Source organism: Strix uralensis, chromosome 15, assembly GCF_047716275.1.
Source record: "Strix uralensis isolate ZFMK-TIS-50842 chromosome 15, bStrUra1, whole genome shotgun sequence".
NCBI classification, from domain to species: domain Eukaryota; kingdom Metazoa; phylum Chordata; class Aves; order Strigiformes; family Strigidae; genus Strix; species Strix uralensis.
The window spans coordinates 11627632-11647175 of NC_133986.1; the positions used below are offsets into that span (position 1 = coordinate 11627632).

The 19544-nt window shown below is 47.0% G+C and overlaps 1 protein-coding gene across 6 annotated transcripts in view; it reads left to right on the forward strand.

Annotated features, from left to right (window-relative positions):
* DAGLA (diacylglycerol lipase alpha) overlaps positions 1–19544 on the forward strand; it is a 73158-nt gene that overhangs the window by 16563 nt on the left and 37051 nt on the right. For 2 of the 6 annotated variants that reach the window (XM_074885189.1, XM_074885187.1), the window contains exons 2-6: positions 5597–5736; positions 15161–15299; positions 15844–16055; positions 18443–18544; positions 19142–19280. In XM_074885189.1, coding sequence (XP_074741290.1) covers positions 15205–15299; positions 15844–16055; positions 18443–18544; positions 19142–19280 — 548 coding nt within the window. In that variant the 5' untranslated portion in view covers positions 5597–5736; positions 15161–15204. Of the gene's footprint in view, positions 1–5596; positions 5737–6313; positions 6434–12080; positions 12247–15160; positions 15300–15843; positions 16056–18442; positions 18545–19141; positions 19281–19544 lie in introns of those variants that run through there. The other 4 variants (XM_074885186.1, XM_074885191.1, XM_074885190.1 and 1 more) reach the window with 4 other exon arrangements.

Genomic DNA, 19544 nt, shown 5'->3' on the forward strand with positions numbered 1-19544 from the left:
TTTTCTTTCAGTATAACCAGTTGTTAGCCACAGAAACAGGCAGTTGCAATCTGTGCTTTTCAGTTCCCGTCTGTACAGCTGCTTGAAGCCACGGAATGCTTTTTCAGGGTATTTCTAGTGCTGCAGCTCTCGTCACGTGGGATGTCTGCTTCTGCCTCACCTCCTGTCACCTTGCTTTTGTCCATCTTTGCTAAACTCATTCTAGGTGCAGAGCTGGATGGCCAGGAGGGCAGCAATGTCCCCATAGTGACAAGCTTTTCTAGCTCCTACCAACACAGGCTTAAGGACTTCTCCAGCAGATGCTACAAGAGCAAGCGAGGAGTATATGGAAACAAGGAGAGTGGTGGCAATGGGGAGAAAAATGTATGTGTCTTCATGAAAATATCAAGGCAACCTTTGGGACAGGCTAGAAACACTTACTTTGAGATCTTATACAATGAGCTGCAAGCTATGCCATGCATGCGTTTGAAGGGGTATGCCCCCCCCAGTCTGCTTCAGGTAGCCTTCTTCTGGAGCCAGAGTAATGAAGTGCAGTAAATAGTTTATGATATTCCTGTTAGAGGCTCAAGAAAAGTCAGCTGGAAAGTATCCTGCAGCTGGGATCTTGGAAGAGCTGTAAGGCAGAGTAAAGAGATGGTTGGTATATCAAGGAAACACCTGAAGAAAATGGAGGAGTGTAAATTTAGGAAGTAAGTGTGAAAACATGGGCATGCTATGAGGAGGAGATGCATGGTACCCTGAGTTGAGGACAGGAATGTATGGATACCTGTAGCACCGAGTTTGTCAGACATTTGGGGAGCAGAGGATGAGATGGTAATTAGCTGTTCCAACTCCAGGGTCTGTAGTGATGATCCCACAGAGAAAAATAGGCAGAAGTCTATGCAAGTTCTGTGACAGAACAGGAAAAAAGTTTGGGTAAATGCATATAAGACAGTAAGAGTATTGGCAGGACTCGTAGCTGGAAAATAGAATGCTGTAGAATTTAGGAGATTTTTCTAAAATTGAGCTGTCTAATGAAATAATTTCTGAGCTAGAAACTGAATTATCTACTTGTCTATGGGCTCTCCTGGGGAGCAGCGGGAGGGGATACTCGCTAGCGCGGGGTGGGTTGAGCTGCGTGTGCTGTGTAATGGCCAGGCAAGGTGCAGCCACCAAGGGCCTGGAGGTTTTGTAGATGAGCTACACGTGCAGATTATGTGCTGTTTGTGTGTGCAGAAGGTGCTGTGTGTGGGTGTTGCGGAGGAGGGATGTGTGTGCTGGTGTTTAGAAGTGTAGCTAAGGGAGGCTCTGTCTGAAGAGAAGGGCTCTGGGTTATGGAAAGATGTATATGTGGCTTAAATATGACACAAGATCAGAGAAACCTGGGCTTGATTCATCCTTGCTTACATAAGCAAAATGAAAATAGGATTCCTGCCTTCTATCACACGCATCTAAATCCGAGATTCAGGAAGAGTCTAGCTACTTCAGCTTGGCAGCGTTCAGCCCAGGATTTCAGTTTTATCTTGCTGCGTCATTAGGGAAGCGCTGGATGGGCAAGAATTTCTAGGAGGAGGAGGAAGCATTTGGCCTGCTTGTCCCAGTGACCGGTGGGTGTGGGATTTAGGCTGTTTGCTTTCTTGTGCTCCTTGCAGCTGTGCTGCACATGTGTGGTTACAGCATCTTTAGCTGAAGCACCAGCTGGAGAAAGTGGCTAGAGGGAAAGCAAACTGCTAAGTCACAGGGGAACTGCCCAGATTTGATTTCCACTGGGTCTGAATTTGGGACTTAATTTCCTAAGCCGGGAGGGAGTTGGAGCTGCACGCGCTGAACAGTTGGTGATTGTACTTCTTGCAGGCGCGCTGCGCTCTTCTTCGGTGATCTCCTCTGGGTTCTTAATGGCCAGGCCTTTTGGGCTAGAGAACAGCTGTCAGCATCTGGAAGGAGGAGCTCTGCTTGTCTCAAGATACTCCAGGGCATCTTAGCAACAAAAATGTGGAGAAATGGAGGGTTGCAAAGCATTGTCATCAAGGGAAGCACAGAAAATGTGGAGACTGAAAAAGAAAAGGGAATAAGAGAATGACAGAATAATGGGGGAGTGGGTTGCCAGAGGAGAGAAAAGATGCATGAAGTCAAATGGATTGGGTGAAGAGACAAGGGGGGCTTTCAGAAAGCGGAGTGCACCCGTGTGTGTGAGAGCAGGACTGCGCTGAGCACAGGAGGTGCTGTTACTAGCAGGCCTGGGACTACGTCTGGGAGAGGAGCTGCGTGTAGGAGAAGCATGTTGGTGTGTGTGTAACTTTGGAAGGAGGCTGCTCTTAAAGCTCGGGTGTGTACAGAGCAGGGCAGACTTCAGAGGGTCTCTGTGAGGTGACTGGGATCTGGGTTCCTGCAGCACTGAGCCCTGGAGGGTGTTATTTATAGCAGCAACCACTGAGGCAGGAAAAGTTTGCTCAAGCTGTCATTTGTGTGAGCCGGAGCTGGAGTCTAGCTCTCCCTCCCTCCTGCTCTTGCTTACTTCAGATTTTCACTGTAATTAGCAAGCTTTACATGAGCCGGGTCAGGGCTGGCAGCTTTCTTTAGAAGACTCTGTTCTCCAGGCAGGAATAAGGAAAGATTTTTTTTTTTCTTCTTCTTCTGGGAATACTTAGCCTGATCATTTGTTTTATTTCAAGGGCTATTCTCATGCACTGAGGTGGAAGCCACGGGATGGGAGGGGCAGAACCACATTTTTTCTGAAGTTGCAGCAGCAGAAGCCAGCATCTGAAAATTCAGAGTTAGGCTTTAAACTTTGAGCTTAGGAGCGATAGAAAAACCTTTTTAAGATTCTAATCTGTACTAATTTGGGCTTGTCTAGGATAAGAAAAGCATGTTAGTCAATACAAAGCTGTTCTACTGTTGTTTACCTTGAAAGCCTCTTTCCTTTAAAATCTGAAAAGCTTCCTTTTGAGTACCCGAAGTGATGGATTGAGAACAGTGGAGGGTCAGTGTACAGATACAGATGGTTAATATCTGTGTTTCTCTGACAGACGGTGGCAATGCTCTGTTGTCACATGCTGTAAAGCCTCTTACAGTGTGTATATGTAAGCGATATCATCCCAGTCAAGGAAATTTCCAAGCTGAAATTCGCAGTTCTCTGCTATAGGATTTTTGCAAATAGGATGTGGTGTTTATGCTATGTGGGGTGTATGTTAAAGGTGGTCACTGCTGTGTTGATGCTTGTGTTGGTAAAAATGCCTACCTGTGCATGTGTTTATGCCTCCTGAGCAACACACATCCTTCACCACACAGAGCTTGTTGCTTCGGTCTTTGATCTTCGCTTCATTAATGCCCCAGGGAAACATTCAAGTGAAAGTGGATATGTGCCATGATATGGGCATGTGGCCTGGGTTCGTGCCAGGAGAAGCCCTCCTCTGGAAAGCAGCAGTCCTCTGGAAGTTATATTATTAGACTTCACAAGACCTCCTTGGAAAAAATGGATCCAGGGTGTTGTGTTTTTTTGAGGTTACTTCTGTGAAGCCAGAGATATACTGCAGAGGGGGGATGATGGCAATGTAGAGTTAGGTTTCTAGATAGGATGCCGTACATATGGCTTTAGGTTCTCTTTTATTAAATGTGTTTGCAAGAATGACTGATACTCCTGCTTGCAGTGTGTCCCGATGTTAGATTAAATTTTAGGGAAGGCTCTAAGAAATCCGGAGTTATGGGCAAGAAATAGAAGAGATTCTGTTTAATAAGGTGCAAGGCTGATCCTCTCAGGAGGGATAAGCTGTTGGAAAGTGGGAACCTGGGAAGGTTTGGGGAGTAACGGGGGAGGGCAGACATGTCCATTTGCAATGAAATACAGACATTGTATTTTTTGGGAAATCACAGCACTTGAGAATATTCCCTCTTTGAAATACTGCTGCAGAATGAGGTGGGCTCCTGGAAGAGTGTGTTGGTGTCTGTCTACTGGGAGTTTGATTTGAACATTGGAAGAAAATGGATCAGGGCTCGGGGGAGACTGGTAGAAGAGGTGGGCTTCTAGGACTTCATGGTTTTGGAGTGACCTGTTAAAAGGTGGTTGTGAAATAGGTTAACTGCATTCCTGGGTCTGTTTGTGGGAGTGGAGATGTAATGGGAGAACATTTGGCAAAGGGCAATTTGTTGCGAGTTAGAAGTGATCCTTAGTGGTGAATGACATGGAAAAACGGTGACAGTTTGAGTCATTTCCAATAACCTAGAGAGAGCTCTTAAATTCAGATCTCATCCTGGGTGGTTTAAGGACATGACACAATATGCATGGCCTTTGGGGTGTATGACCTCCATGACCCAATCTTTGCAGTCTGATTTCTTAGGAATGTAAGATATAGGTACAGCCTTGCCCAAAGTTATGAATATGAGGCAAAAGTGGCAATCTGAACCCAAGTAGAGGCCCAAGATCAGCAGATGCATTTTAATGCAAATGTAAAAGAGACCAGAGAAGCAACAGGGGCCAAATGTTTGATTAGAAACAGGGCTGTCAGCCCAGGGTTCTATGATCAGGGACATGATTGAGGGAAATGGCTGAAATAAACAGGCAGCACCAGTAAAACGAGAACAGATTGTATCTGAGTTAAGGTTTAGACTGTTTGAAGCCAATTTCCAATGTAGTTGAGCCTGGCAGTTTCACAGAGTTGGCATCCACATTTAATAATTACAAATTGTATTAAGAAAACGTGCATTAGGGTTTAGTTTACCGAAGAGCTTGCGACATAGCAGTGATTCTCAGCATTTTTGACTTGAAACCAGGCGTAGACCTGCCTAACCACTTAGTAATGGCATGTGGGAAAGGAAAAATCACAGAATAAGCTGTGAAGCACAAAAAGAAGCGCGATCTGTGAATCCCAGTGAACAGGGGGTTGTGGTGTAGAGTGAGGAGCTAAAGGCCCTGAAATTTTGCACGTGCCCCTGTTAGTTCTGATTATATCCCCTTCAGCGCTGGGGGGGAGGGAGAAGAGGCACTGGTTTTAATTCCTTAGCACCTTCCCCATCCAGAGACACCTTCCCTTCCTGTATCAAGCTGTCCTTGGATGTGAGCAGAGCCAGCGTTTCCTCCTTCTGTCCCAGCAGTTGCACACGGAGGAAACCGCTCCACAGTGATTCCCGTCACTCGAGAGCCTGGTGCTGCCTCTCTGCTGCTTGAACGGGTGTGCTTCTGCTCGCCAGCACGCTTTTTGGGGAGGGGAGCAGGGAAGGACTGCCAAGGAGTGGTGGTGACCGCACAGTTTTCCCGAGTTTGGCACTGATTTTCTGTTCTCCCACTTCTTTCACTCTTCTCGTATTGGCAGCGGTGGTCCCTTTAGCTCCCGTAGAATGACTGGTGGCTTTCCCTGCATGTGACTCATCCTCTAGGGAATTCCTGAAGCAATGAGTCAAGTTATTGGGAAAACTGTTTGCCCACTAGCGTAAACTAGGAAGCCAGGGAGCCTGCCTATGGTATCGTAGAGAGGCAATTACTTTTCAGTGTGACTGGGATTGTCCTCTCTATTCCTAAAGGCAGGTCACTTCAAGAATAGCTGTAGCAGCCATGCATCGCTGAATATATTTATTTTCACCTTGAAATATGCTGCTCCTGATCTTTTTTTCCTGTTTTTTTAAGGTGGCTGATCTGATAAGCATTCCAGGGTGGAGTAAAACTGACAGATTTGAATTTGCCAGTATTGTAGTGAAAAATAGCTTGCCTAAAGAAATGAGGCTGTCAGATTGGCACCAGTCAGCTACATCTGAAACACTCCTTTCGTAAGTACCGTTTACCACTTCATTCTGCCCTGGCTGACTTAATCCAGCCCTTGTTATTTTTACTATGGATGAATTAACGGTTGTGTGGTTTACAACCATGAATTAACAAATTTTGAATATAGCCGTGGGATATTACAACAAAAACAAAGCACTTTGATCCCCAATAATTGTGCCCAGGAAAAATTAACTATTCTACCACATATGTGAGCGTGGGTTGACCAGGATTGTTTGCATTGCCTGCTGATAGGAGCCGGATTTGGGGTGCCCAGCTGCTCAGCATTTTTCAAAGCGAGGTGCTTGCTGTATCTACAGACTTAGGTCAACTCATCCAAATGTTCTTTCCACGTTCTTTCCCTGCCCCATTCAAGACAAGCTTGTCTTGTCACTGGTTGCTGACTATTAAACATTAGCAGATTTTATTACCCTGTAGAACAGTAAGTTCTAATTAAAATATAAAATTAGTTTCACTTTTTAATACATTTTTTTCCCCCTAGCAACTTGGACATTATTTTTGCTCAAGCTTGGAATCGTCAGAAAGCTCAGATTGTGGGCTTTGCTAGCACAAAATGTAGGTGGTTGCAGATATGTCGGCATTGATACAACGATTGGGTGTTGTTTTTAACTAAATTAGTGTCAGCAGACTTGGATTGTGCTCCTTCTCCACTCCCAGGTTTTCAGTAAAGTGGCTCATTTTAAGGTAAGTTTATCTGTCAACTTCTGTTGTTTCTTGACCAGTTATTCATGAAGACTTTTAATTTTCTGTAGTCTGACAAGTATGAAGCTTGGAGTTAAATTGCGCTCCTACTGAGGTCAAGGAGAAAAGCACTGATAATCTTGGAGCTATAGGGTGAGGCTTTTTTCATCTCAGAACATTATTCTTCCTTTAATTTGGGCAGTTGAAATGTTTCACAGTGATCACTGTCTTTATGTAGTAAAATCAAAGTGCTCTTAAGAGGAGGATTGTGCTTATCCCCTGCAGACTTCTTCCTTTTTGCCCATGGACAAATCCCAGCCTCTGGGGTATCCCAGCTGGAAACAAAAAAGGGGAGGGGAGACTTCAGATCCTGCTAGTTTGGGTTTTTTCCTGTTTATATACCCATCTTAGTGCAACTAAGGCAGGTGGCACCTTGGCAGATCCACCTACTAAGTGCACTTGCTGGAAAAGGGCTCATGAGAGGGGTGCTGAGCATGCTGCCTGGATAGCGGTGTTCAGCCTGTGTGTCCTGACACGGGGGGTGTTGGGAGATCTCCCAGAGGGAACCATCATGATCTACAGTGTCATTGGTTTGTAGGACCATGATGTCTGGGAACAGGCTCTGAACTGGTACCAGTTGATTAGAGGAGGAATATTTCAAAGTAGAGAATTTCTTTGGTTTTACTTCAGTGGATCCTTTATCCTCCTTCTAACTGGTGGTTGTGAATAAGTGCTGTGAATAATAGTGGTTTGGTATCATTTAACTCTACTTAGGACCTCTCTGTACTCTTGCACTAAATCCAATATTTTTTTCCTGAAAACACCACCACTGTGGACAAGTACATACCAAGCAGATACATTGGTTGTTCTGGTGTCTCTATAATAAAAAGTAATTGTTCAGAAAATGTATTCAACTTTGCAAAGAACAGCTTTATTCCTGAAGACAGTGGTGCTATGGCTGGCCAGCCCTCCAAAAGCAAATGAGCCGCTGTCACAGGCTAAAGGTGAGAATTTTATCTGGTTTCTCCATTTGCCTGTGACTCCATTGAATGAAGGAAAATGGATGTTGCCAACTTGCAGTGTATTTGTTGGGTTTTTTTCATAAATGGTCACTTTCTCTCATGTTGTTGGACAGGGGAAAAGCACTAATCCTTGCAGTTGCAGAAAAATGCTTGAAAACTTGAACCCTTTGCGTGCAGAGCCCCAAAATTAAATATTTTAAGGGTAACATCTCTTTTTAAAAATACTCGTGAATTTTGACATCTCGGTTAACGGCTCAGACTACCTGGGATTATCTATACTACTGCTCAAGAGCAGGTGATATGTCAGCGTTGGGCCCTTTGCAGTGTGTTGTGCACAGCATTGTTCTACAGGAAAATAACCAGTTTGGAGCGAATAGCAAATCTGATACTAAATCTTCTGCGTTAGTAATATGGTTTTGAGAGCTGATTTTTTTTTTTCTTGTGAGAGAAGAGGGACCATTTAAGAAAAACTCTAAGAGGCTTTTGAAATTCGAGGGTATAAATTGTAAGGCTGCAAGGTTCAAGAAGGTAGCAGATGTTGTCTGTGTTTGAAGGTAGTGTGGGACTCGTGAGAGCTATTTCTACCCAAGGCAAGAGGTGTTTGGAGTAAGGGACAAAGGGGATGGATTTATCAAGGAGCACATGCACTTAGAAAACATCTTGATGTGTTTATGCTGCCTGAGGCAAAAGGGCTTTAAAGAAACATTAGGGAGGAATAAGCTGAGAGGGAGATGGGCCAGTGTTGGGCCAGCTAGCCAGTAGTCTGTTCTTGTTACTACCAACATATTGTTGTGACCATCACCATTGCACTTCCAAGAGTGTATTTATGCCAGCATTTATGATTTCAGCTGGTGGGATGTCCAGGTAAGTTCTTGGCCCCTGGGTTTTGAAGGCCAAAGATGCGATGTACTCTGAGATGTATTTTGGGTATTTTTGTCAGTGGGCACTATTGTCGTTCCAGATCTAACCTAATCATATTAGTTCTGTAATGATGACATTGTAGTGAGACGATTGTGGTGCGGTGGCCTTATCCTGGGGGAGCTGCAGCTGAAATGTGCTAAGCCACAGGAGGCTTTTTGAACCTTCCCTTTCTCAAACCTGATGGCTTAATCCCACGGCTCTGGCACTGTCTTTCATTTTATTTCCTTCTCCTTGGAAAATGGGAGACTGTAAAGGAGAATCTTAAAAGTAGGTGTGAAATTGGTATTTCAAAATTAAAGATCCCATTGATTTTTACCAGTGTTCCCAGCCCATGCTCAGTGGTCTGTGGCTTGGTTGTAAATACAACTCTTAAATTTTATATTAATTCATACAATATTCTTCAAAGTACAGATCTGTTCCCTTAATCATAGCCAGTCATGCTAGAGCTATCCTCACAACCTTCTGGCAGCTGCTGTACCATCTTCCCCCAGGGAAGGAGCTTTCGCTGCAATTCCTGCAGACATTGCTCGCAGTAGAGACCTTCTGCCACTTGTAAAAGGCAGCTCTGTCTTGGGAAGGGCTCATCTTCCTTTGGTGCCATGTCATTTGTCCCCACCTTGTATTGTGAGCCTCTGTTCCACACTGTGTGTTGAGTAGGTATTTCTCCCTCTTGTAAGGTGCTCTTAGATATTCCCAACCTGGAAGGGCACTTTTTTGAAGGTTTGGGTATTTTTTTCATCTGTCCTACCCATTTATTTCTGCTGTTTTCTTGCTAATGGTTGTCATGGGTAAATTGTGCAGGACATACACAGCAGCCGACCTTTCAGTCTCGCTCACGCTGCCTGCTGGGTCCTGCAAGAGGTGCTGGAGGAGAGATGGGTTCGTATTTGTGCAGACACAGGCAAGCGAATGCCTCCTAGCCAGCTTCAGGATGTTTTGTATGGATGTAGCCACATCCCCCCTTCTCCCTGCAAGGGAAGAACAATTCCCAGATTGTGAAGAACCAAGCTCAGAAACAGAAAGAGCTCCATTTAAGGCCCTTAAAAATAGCTGGATGAGGACCGATGAAGTTTGATCCAAGTTCTAATTGATGATTTCCATCAAGTACAGTAGGCGCTTCTAGAAAGACATGTTTAATGGGAACAGGAGGTTTTGTAAGCTGCAGGGGTAGGGACCCAACCTGGGGTAGAAAGCCCATGTCCCATGTGGGCCATCCTTGTGAGGAAAGGATGGATAAGGGGTTCAGGTAGGGGGGTGACTTGATGGGGTTGGGACCCTATCTGTTAGTGAAGTGTGATTTCAGGGGGAGGGTTTGTATTTTATGAACCAGCAGAGGTTTAAGGGTCAGGAGCTGTATGGTTAAGCACACCAAATGTTTTTTATTTGGTCATCCAAATTTGACAAACATACTTATTTTAAAATACTGTTGCTTTTTTAGTTCACTTCAGCATAAAAACACTTTGGCATGTGCAAGAAGTATGGAGAGCTTCAATAGCTCTAATAAATAACTGCAGAAAGAAGAAACGCAGGTGTACCAGCAAGGGATAGAATGTGGGTCTGCTTGTAGAAGGAGATGCTGTGCTGTGGAAGAGCACTTGCAGTTGCCATCTTGTGTGGTAGGAGGCAGAAGGCACTTCTAGAGGACCCAGCTGGATGGAGTTAATCTGGCGCTGTTCAGACACTGTCCTGGGCCTCCCTTGGGCTACTCAGGTGGCTCTTAGGGCTTACTGTGGAGATGCCCCAGTTCTTCTCCTGGGGCTCTCTAGCCAGGCTGCTGCACCCTCAGGACAGGTGTCTGGATACCTGGGCAGGGTGACCTGGTTGTGCTGTCAGGGGAAGGGAGGGTGCCTCTGCTGTGGCAGCACAGGCAAGCGGAGGAGCAGAAAACAACTCCCCAAGAAATGCTGCTGTTTGAGCCGCCGTGACACAAAGCTTGTTCTGTTTCAGTTTTCCAGAAGGATTTTCCTAAGCAGCTCTAGCTCTGGATCTGTGCGAGCCGGCAGTCCTGGGCTGTGACTTCTCAGCGGGACAGCAGGTTGGGGCTGGGACATTCCCTGGGAACACGGTGGCATTTCATCCAGTACTGCGGGAGCGTGTCCCTGGGAGGGCCAGTGTGCCAGCACACGTGGCTGGATTTCTGTGGGACGGCAAGGGGCTTTGTCCTGTAGTGACTCCTGCAACCATCTACAGAGCTAAGACCTAGAAATCTCCTTTCTTTTGGGCTTCCTGTAGCAGTGAAGATGAAAGTCTGGTTTCTGGGCTTTGAACAGTTGTTATTTTGAGGTAGTTTGGATGAATAATACTGTAAGACTCTAGAGTTGAGGCAGAATTTGGGGAGACCAGCTGAAAGAGGGTGCTGACAGATATGAAGCACAGATGAGATGGGATTGCTTTCTCATAACTGGGTCGCGTGCAGTTGCAAGCAGGTCCCCATCTCAAGCTGGGGGCAAAGGTGGGTGATGAATGTATCGGGCTAGCAGGGCTTCCGCCTGCAAATGCCTCTGCGCAGACATTGTCAGTGGTCTGTCAAAGTGAGAAGAAACTGTTGGCACTGGTGGATCAGATTTCAGAGTGGTGTTGGCCTCCCATCTTTTGTTGGACAGAAATAGCAAGTTATGGTCTGAACTGCAGCAAGGTTGAGTGGGGACCAGGAGGAGGTTTTTGGGCGATGGAGGGGGGGATGCTGAGGGAGCCTGCAAGCCCTTTGTGGATCCAGGGATGAGGCTTTGCAGGGGGTTAGTGTGTTGGGCTGTGTGGGTGCAACTGTGCCTCGGGTGTCTGCGTGATGCTGCGAGCTTAAAGCAAATCTGCTTGTGGATTTGGGTGGTGGGGAGTAGCTGATTGTCTCCTGGGGTGTTGGCGTGGTGTGGGTGGTCTTCTGTGGTGCAAGATCTACTCACAGCCCTTTTCCTTCAGCTATGGCTGTGTTTGGCTTGTGTTTACGTGTATACCTTCTTCTGAGGCTAATGTCAGATGTGATGGGATGTTGGATTAGACTAAATCTCCTAGGTTTAGCTGGAATGTTGTCTCGCTGTAGCATTTTTCTCCCTTGCTCTTTTCTAAGCCTTTCCCTACAGACAGCTAATTCTCCCCTTCCCCCACATCCTGTCATACCCCAGAGCATGTCACAAGGAATTAACGGCTGAAAAGGCCTGGGAGAGGCTGCTCCTCTGGAACAGTCTCTCCTTTCTGTGACCAGGGTGGCCCCTCTCTGTGCCCCTTTTGTGTCCCATCCAATTCCCATCCCCCTGGCCATTCAGTACATGCCAGAGGAAAGACCAGCGGCCCTGAGCCTTTCCCAGCCCTGATGCCATCCGCTGCAGCTGAAGGGCTTCCCGTGCATAACCGGGGCTCCAGGACAAGCCCGAACGGCTACCACAGCGCTCCTGGTGCTGCCGGCTCCTTGGTGGCAAGAGGGAGGAGGTTTGTGCTGCTGCAATTGCTGCTGTAGAGCTTTCCTTCTCTCCTGTCTCTGTGCATCTCTGACAGCATCGCCCGCTCTCGCTCCCAGTCCTCCTTCCCACAATTCACATACAATCTCCTCAGAATAGGGATGATGTCACTTCCTTCTAGAGGGTGCTGGGGGTGTGGAAGGGGGGAGTCACGACCCCTGGCTCGGTGGCTTTCAGCAGCCCTGATGAATAAATGAGGTTGCTGTCTTGGAGGGAGGGAGTTGCTCTGAAGATGATGCCAGGCTCTGTCGGCAGGCAGTCACCACACCATCCTTCCCTTTGCCGAGTGGGAATTTCAATGGCTGCAAGAAGAGTTTGCTGCTCCCTCCTTCTCTTGTGATGTCTGTCTCCGTGGATATGCACTTTTCTTGAAATACCTTTACGGGAGAGAAGAATGTGCAGCAGCTGGACCACATGCCATGTAAGATTTCTGCTTCCATAGATCTTTCTCTGATCCGAGGGTGAAGGGCTCTGGACTCTTGGCACACAAAGCTTGTGCCTGCATGTGCTTCCCCCTAATTTCAGGGTTGGGAGCTTGGGGCTTCTTGTACTGGGGTTCAGGTTTCAAGGTCCTGGGAATTTTTTGCTCTTTGCAGCAATTTTAGGGGCAGTGCAAGGGATTCTTGATGCAAAGCTAGGGTCAGTGGTCTCAGGACTGTTTGCACTCTGACCTTCTGCTTTCCTCACAGTTCCCCTGCTAGATCATATCTTCATATTAAAATGTAGTTCCTGGGATGAAGCCAAAGAGTCCACACACTGAGAGCTTTAGTGTTTTGGGTTTTTTTTTTTTTGTGGGCTTTACGGTCTCAGGCCTTCTATAATCTCCTTTCTTTCCCAATTGGGGGCAAGGCCCCAGACCTCATGGTTTAGATTTTTAATAGACAGTCTTTGAAAATTGATTGAGACTCTTTCTGCAGTGCACAGGGAGCCTGGTAAGTATACAGCTAGGAGTGACAGTCCCCCAGTGAGTATTCTCGTGTGTGACAGTGAGTGACAGGCTGCTCTGCTCCATCCCCATCTGTTGCTGTGGATAAGGAATTCACATTAGATGTTTGCTGCTCTTGCCGATACCCTGCCTCTTAAACTGGCAGAGGGTGGTGAAAGCAGGCAGAGCACAACTGCTCGCGTCTGGAGAGGTGGAAGAGTTGTGGAAAGCGTGTTGGCGGGATGCAGCCATAAGCTGAGGGGTGCTAGGAACTGAGGTCTAGAGCTTGGCTGGGAGGTGCTGCGGTGGCCAGAGGCAGAGTGGATGAACGTGGATCCACGTCCCCTGAGCGGAGAGATGGTCAGGATATAAGCGCTTTGTTACGGGCGGCGCGTGGCAGGCAGGCGGGTTGTTCGTGGCAAGGCTAGAAGAAGTTGCCAGATGGCCAGAGGAGTGAGCAGTTTGAAGGTAGAGCTGCAATGTACCCAGTGCTCTGATTATTATGTGCTAAGGAAGTGTGAATCCAAATGGTGTTGTAATTTCACATTTGCTTTGTTTGTGGAATAGAGCGTTTCCTTCACCCAAGTGAGTAACGGACTGGAAGTGTGTCAGCCTGTTAACTATGGAATCTCCCAGAAAGTGTGAAAGATTTGTGTAGGTTTTCAATATGTGGTGACTCAAATGGGTAGGAAGGTCTAGTCCACTGGCCGTGGGTGTTGGTACAGGAGGGGAGACCCCTCTGTTTTGAGATGTTCTGCACAGCAGGTAAGGGATGGGGTAACCACACCTGACTGGTGAGGAGGTTTTAGTAGGACAAGGCCAGCTTTTGTTACTGCAGCAATCAGTGCTGTGATGGTTTTGTGACCGACCGCAGCCTAACACTTGTGTTACTTATGAAGCTTCAAATTAGTTTAAATGTGATCATGTTGCTCCCTTTCTTTTTTCACGCAGAGCACTAAATTCAAGACATCATATACAAGTTTGATTATTTTTTTTATTTTGCCTGGTGCATGAGGTATAGCAGATGATATTCCCTCTGAAACGCTGTTGGAAATCCTGATTACATTGTAAGTAACAAATGTGGATAGTCTGCTGTTATGCTCAGAGGCAACAATCAAATTGCCAGATCGGTACAAAGAGCAGTTATTACTTTGAAGATGGGGCTTTGGAGTGGCGTGGTCACCGCAGGTTGTGGATGGAGCACTCTGGCTGCAGTGTGTGAACATGAAGATTGGGAGGTTAGTGGGGTTGGAATAGAAGTGCTGTGATTTGGAACTGAGATACATCAGTTGGGAGAACCTGGCACTCTGGAGATGATGGCTTGGAGAGGAGAGGCACAGGCCAAGGCGTGGTGTCCCCTGGTCCGTGGTAGCGCAGGAGAGTACTGGTAAGAAGTGGAATGGGGTTTAGGGCACGGAAGAGAGGGACAGGACTGACCGCTGCAGTCAGGAGATCACTGGGGGCAGACTGCATAGACATGTTTTCAGAAACCAGTTTGACAAAACCAAACAGGATGACATGGGTCATGGTTGTAGAAGAAATGCAGAAGGGAGATGGGGTATGCCGCTCTGATGCGGTGGACTTGTACTGGAGCAGGCTGGAGTGTGTACAGCAGAACTGAAATGGTGTGGGAGAGCTGTGCTGGGAGGAGGTGTCTGGATAGCCCTGTGGAGTCTCGTGACTTATACCACTGCTGTTTCTTTTTTTAAAGGGTTTGTGAAGCTTTAAAAATAGGAGTACAAACAAAATGTGGGGAGGAACAGCCAGCTCCTCAATCTTCGACCTTTTAATTGTTAGTGCCTGTCAGGGCCAGTGTGAACACAAAGGAGATGTGAAGCTGGCAGGGTGCTTCTGTGCAAGTGATGCTCAAGTGAGAGATCTCCTAGGAGCTTGCTCCCTAGCTCTGAGTGCTTGCTGTTGGGAGCCAGTCAATAGCTTCTCCAGATGCTGCCACTAACTGCTAATGGGTATTTTGGCTTCCCGAGCCAAGTGAGGGAGGGAACTGTTGGACAACAAGAGAAGAGGCTGGCAGGAGGTGTGCCTGTGGAAGAACATGCTAATAGGGCCTTTCTGTAGAGTTGAGGCCCGTGTAACCTGTCCAAAACACACCAAAACAGTGGCTGCTTACCAACATGCAGCCCTAAGAGGATTCCAGGTAATCTTGTGAAGTGGAGCTGGTGATTATGTTCAGTGAGTTACACACCAGCTTCACCTGATACTTCCCACTCTTCAAACTGTACATTCCTCTCCTGTCCTGTTCGAGCATGCCATGCCCCCTGGTGCTGGAAGGAAGAAGCTCTGTCATCTTTGGTGTAAAACCTGTAGCTCTCAGGTGCAGCCCTGCTGGTGTCTAGCTCTCTGGAGGGGGTTGAAGAGGGTCAGCAGCATCTTTGAGTCTGTTCTTTTCCAGGAGGTGAGTGTCGTCCCTGCTGAACTTCCTCAGACCCGCTAGCCATGCCAGGGATTGTCGTGTTCCGCCGTCGCTGGTCTGTAGGCAGCGATGACCTGGTTTTGCCAGCCGTCTTCCTCTTCCTCCTGCATACCACCTGGTAAGTGAGAAAGGCAGAATGATGGTTTGAATTCTCCCATGAATTCTTTTTGCTATTCCTGTTTCTTGCAGCTGTAATTCTTCCTGCGCTTATACATGCGGCTGGAAGGCTTGTTTGGGGCATTTCTGACAGACACCAACATATTTCCAGCTTCTGGTTCTTTGGAGAAGTTCTGTTCTAAGTTCTAGTTCCAGTTCCAAAGAGAGAGCCTGACCAGAGCTCCCCACATCCTCCAGTGCTACCCAAGGTTGTCCACTGGAGTTTGGGGCTGTGTTTCTTTACAGGGGTTCAGGGAAAAACAATTGGAGTGGCAATCCTGTGGGATAATATGACTTGCCACAGATCATCAAATTGTTTTGACTGGGGTAGCAGGGCCTCTGGATGGCTTGTGGGGAGGAGATTTCTGGCCTAAATTCATATTAATTGTAAGTAGCTGCGGGGACGCTGAGGATCCTCAGTGGCTTTGTGAAGAGAGCAGGTGTGGGATGTTACATGCAGCTTTCTTTGGCTTACTGCTGGTAACAAGCTGGTTTGTGACTGGCAGGTTTGTGATCCTCTCTGTGGTGCTCTTTGGGCTGGTGTACAACCCCAACGAGACCTGCTCGCTTAACCTGGTGGACCACGGCAGAGGCTACCTGGGCATCCTGCTCAGTTGTATGATCGCAGAGGTGGCAATCATCTGGCTCAGCATGCGAGGCAGTATCCTGTACACAGAGCCCCGGGACTCGATGCAGTATGTGCTCTATGTCAGACTGGGTAAGAGGCAGCGGCCTGAGGCCTCCTAATGACTCAGCCTCCACACTGCCATCTGCTAGCGCAGAAGACTTCTCTCCCCACACCCTGACAAACACACAGCTTCTGAAAGACATCCAGATGGCCACTTGTATGTGATATGCATCTGAATACATCACATATACTGCACCCTGTCATTGCTGTAAGACTCTCATGCAATGCCCCAAATATCTTTCTAGCAAACCTTTAACTTGTCATCCTCATTGCGATGCAGGTACATCCCTTTCCTCTAACAAAATATGCTCCCCTTCTGTCTCGCAACACAGATCTGCCAGTGAGATGCATCTACACCTCTCCCCCACCTTTTTTCCCCACGTTTTCCTACAATACAGGCATATGTCAATGTAAATCGTGGGGGTTCTGACCCCGAGGCATGTGCGTGTCCTTGCCTGTCATACGGACACTTAAGTCTACACCCACCCACCCTGAGACATATACTTGACCTCTTGGCTCACGTGTGATGCATCTCTCCATCCAGCAACCTGCACTTCGATACTCCACCTTCAGGCACCACGAGATAAATAGGTTTACCACCTGCTCACTGGTTGCGTCCTCTCTCAGAGTGCATATTTGTCTTCCTGAAAACATTTCCTTTCTCACTCACCCACTAAGAACTAGACCAGAAAAGCGATTGTTCCTTGATCTCTTTCAGGGCTTCCCTTTTAGCTTGTCTTCCCTTGTCTGTTCCGTTGTCTTCTGGGTACAGCAGCTTGATCAGTTTTTCTGTGTTGAGTGAAGATTTTAAGAGGAAAAACCCTTTGGAGACGCAGATCTGGTTAAGCCCATTTCAAACAAAGCTTCTCATGTTTTTGCAGCTCTGTTTTGGCTGGATTGTTTTCATGCTGAATTTGCTAACATACGGGTAACCTTGCTTGAAAGCTCTGTCTGGGAGACATTTCAGCCTTTTGAGTGCTAAGTGCAAATCATTAACATGAATAGCAAACAAATCTTTCTCTCCAGTTTCCCAGACACACTGCAGTCTCCCTAGGGAAGCAGTAGAGCCTGACAGTTTGAGAAGCACAGTGTTAAAACCAGACTAAACGGGGCAGGGGAAGTAGAGAGAATCCAAAGAGCCATTTTCCTACCCAAGAACTGTCCACTTTTCTTCCTTGTCTGCCTTAAACTATACATGTGTTCAGGATTTGTATTTACACTGTATCTTGGGTCTTGTATATACTTGTTTTGTGGGGCTTTTTACTTTTAATGGCTTCATCAGTTCTGATGATAGAAATAGGAGTGTGACCATTGTGTGGGCAAGGTCCATGTGACTGTCCCATTTTAAGCATTTGCTGTTTAGTGCAGATAAATCTGGGGAAAGAGTTCCAACAGGAACCCAGAAAAGTCTCATCTGTGCTATTGTGACTCCTGTCCTGCAGCAGGTAATCTGAGGGGAGACAAGCCAAGGTATGCAAAGCCTGGCTCAGTTTAAGAACATAGGTTGGGCTGATCAGGAACCAGGACCAGCCTGTTCCTTGCCCACTGCTGTTGAAAGCTTTGCCATGTGTCTGTTGGAACTGGTCTTTCCAGGCTAGTGAGAGTCTGTGGTGAGCCACTTACAGAAAGATATGGGGCCAACCTGTAGATAAGGCGGGTGGATGGTGAGGCAGCTAGGCTGGAAGGTGGGTTTAGCCTCAGCTCCACCAAAGGCTTGCTAAGCATTACTAAACAAGCTATTTACCCCTTCTATACCTGCTTGCTCACCTGTACTTTAGGGTTGTAATGTGTAGAGAAAGTGTGAGGATGGGCACTTCAGAGTTTCCCAACTTTTTTGTTCAGGGGAACCACTGTTAATCCCCAGTTTCTTGTTCATTACCAGGGTAACGAGCAAGACTGAGGAGCTAGTAAATGACTCCCTAAGGACCATGTCCTGGAAATTATTACTGGAAGGGCTGCAAAGGGCAGAGGTGCTGGGAACATCTGCTAAGTGTAGTAAGCAGAATTAATCCTTGATATACACTACTATTTATTTCGTATCTGTTTGAGGTAGTTGAGACCTAGGTACTATTACATGGTGATTCTGGCTACCTAAGGGAGCCTTTCCACTGTCCTGGGTGGAAGGAAAGGTGATCTGATTCCCAGCTCTGATACAGCCAAGGGCACTGACAGCTCCATGTTTGTGTGGTCCTTGTGTCATTTAGGAGTAGTTAGTGGTAAGAACACATTACATTTTTGGTTCATTTCCTTGAATATTACCTTCCAAACCATTGGGGCCCAGTCCTGTGATCACTTATTCTGTGCAACTGTCCTGCTAAAGAACCTGTCTTGGGGTTTCCTCCCCAGAAGATGGGGAGAAGCAGTCATTAATCCTTAGAGAGACACTGCTACTATCCATTGTGTTCCTTTTGTTTCAGCTATCTTGGTGATTGAGTTTGTGTATGCTATTGTGGGCATCGTTTGGCTAACGCAGTACTACGCTTCCTGCAATGATATCACAGCAAAGAGTGTCACTTTGGGTACGTATTTGGAATGAGGTTTGTGTGCATTCCTGTGTATGCGCAGACGTCCTCTTGCCTTGGAGAGCTAATTCATTCATGCATGTGGGGATTGAGTGTTGGAAGTGGATTGTAGCTCTAAATGTGGTGCTTGTTTTCCTGCGACATTATTGCTCAGAACAGTTGTTCTATTCATTTGTTTGTGCTGTCTGTGCTGAGGCAAGAATTCATGTTCCCATGGAAGGGTCTGGTTGGGGAGTCTGTAAGACCTGCTTCTCCTTCAGTTCAAAATGGCTTTACTGTTTTCTGGGAACTCCTTTTCAGCCTCAGCCAGTCTCCTGGGGGGGGTGATGCTAATGTCATAGTCCCCCTAGATACTCAATGAGTATTTAACAGCCTTCCGCATGGACAGTCTCCTAAAACAGCTGGAAAAATCTAGCTGTGGTTTAGAAACCTTTCCAGAGGATTTCCTTTTGCTGCAGCTGACTGCAAGAGTGTTTGGGTAACTTCCTCTGCCCTGCAGCGATCGAGAGGTGGGTCTGATGTGTGTGGTGAAAAGCAGGAAGCGATGCTGCCAAGACTTACAGGCAGAGCACCGGACTTCTCTTTTCTTTGCAGGAATGGTGGTGTGCAACTGGGTTGTCATCCTGAGCGTCTGCATCACCGTCCTGTGCGTCTTCGACCCGACAGGTCGGACCTTTGTCAAACTGCGTGCCACGAAGCGCAGACAGCGCAACCTGAGGACATACAACCTGCGGTAAAGCAGCGTTTCTGGAAGGGAGCCCTGCTTATTTTTTTTTTTCAGTTCTTGACATTCTCCTTGCCTTGCTTCAGGGAGTATTTGGCTTCAGGCTTCCCTTTGGTGAGGGTGGTTGTGGGAGAATGCAGCTCACGCTGTCAGGTGCTGGGTGTGGGCATCTGTAGCCAAAGAAGGCAAAGCAACGTGATATCTGGCTGGATTGTGTGTTAGTCACTGGGTTTGTGGATCCTTATGAGCCCCTTGGGCCAGTGCTGACCACAA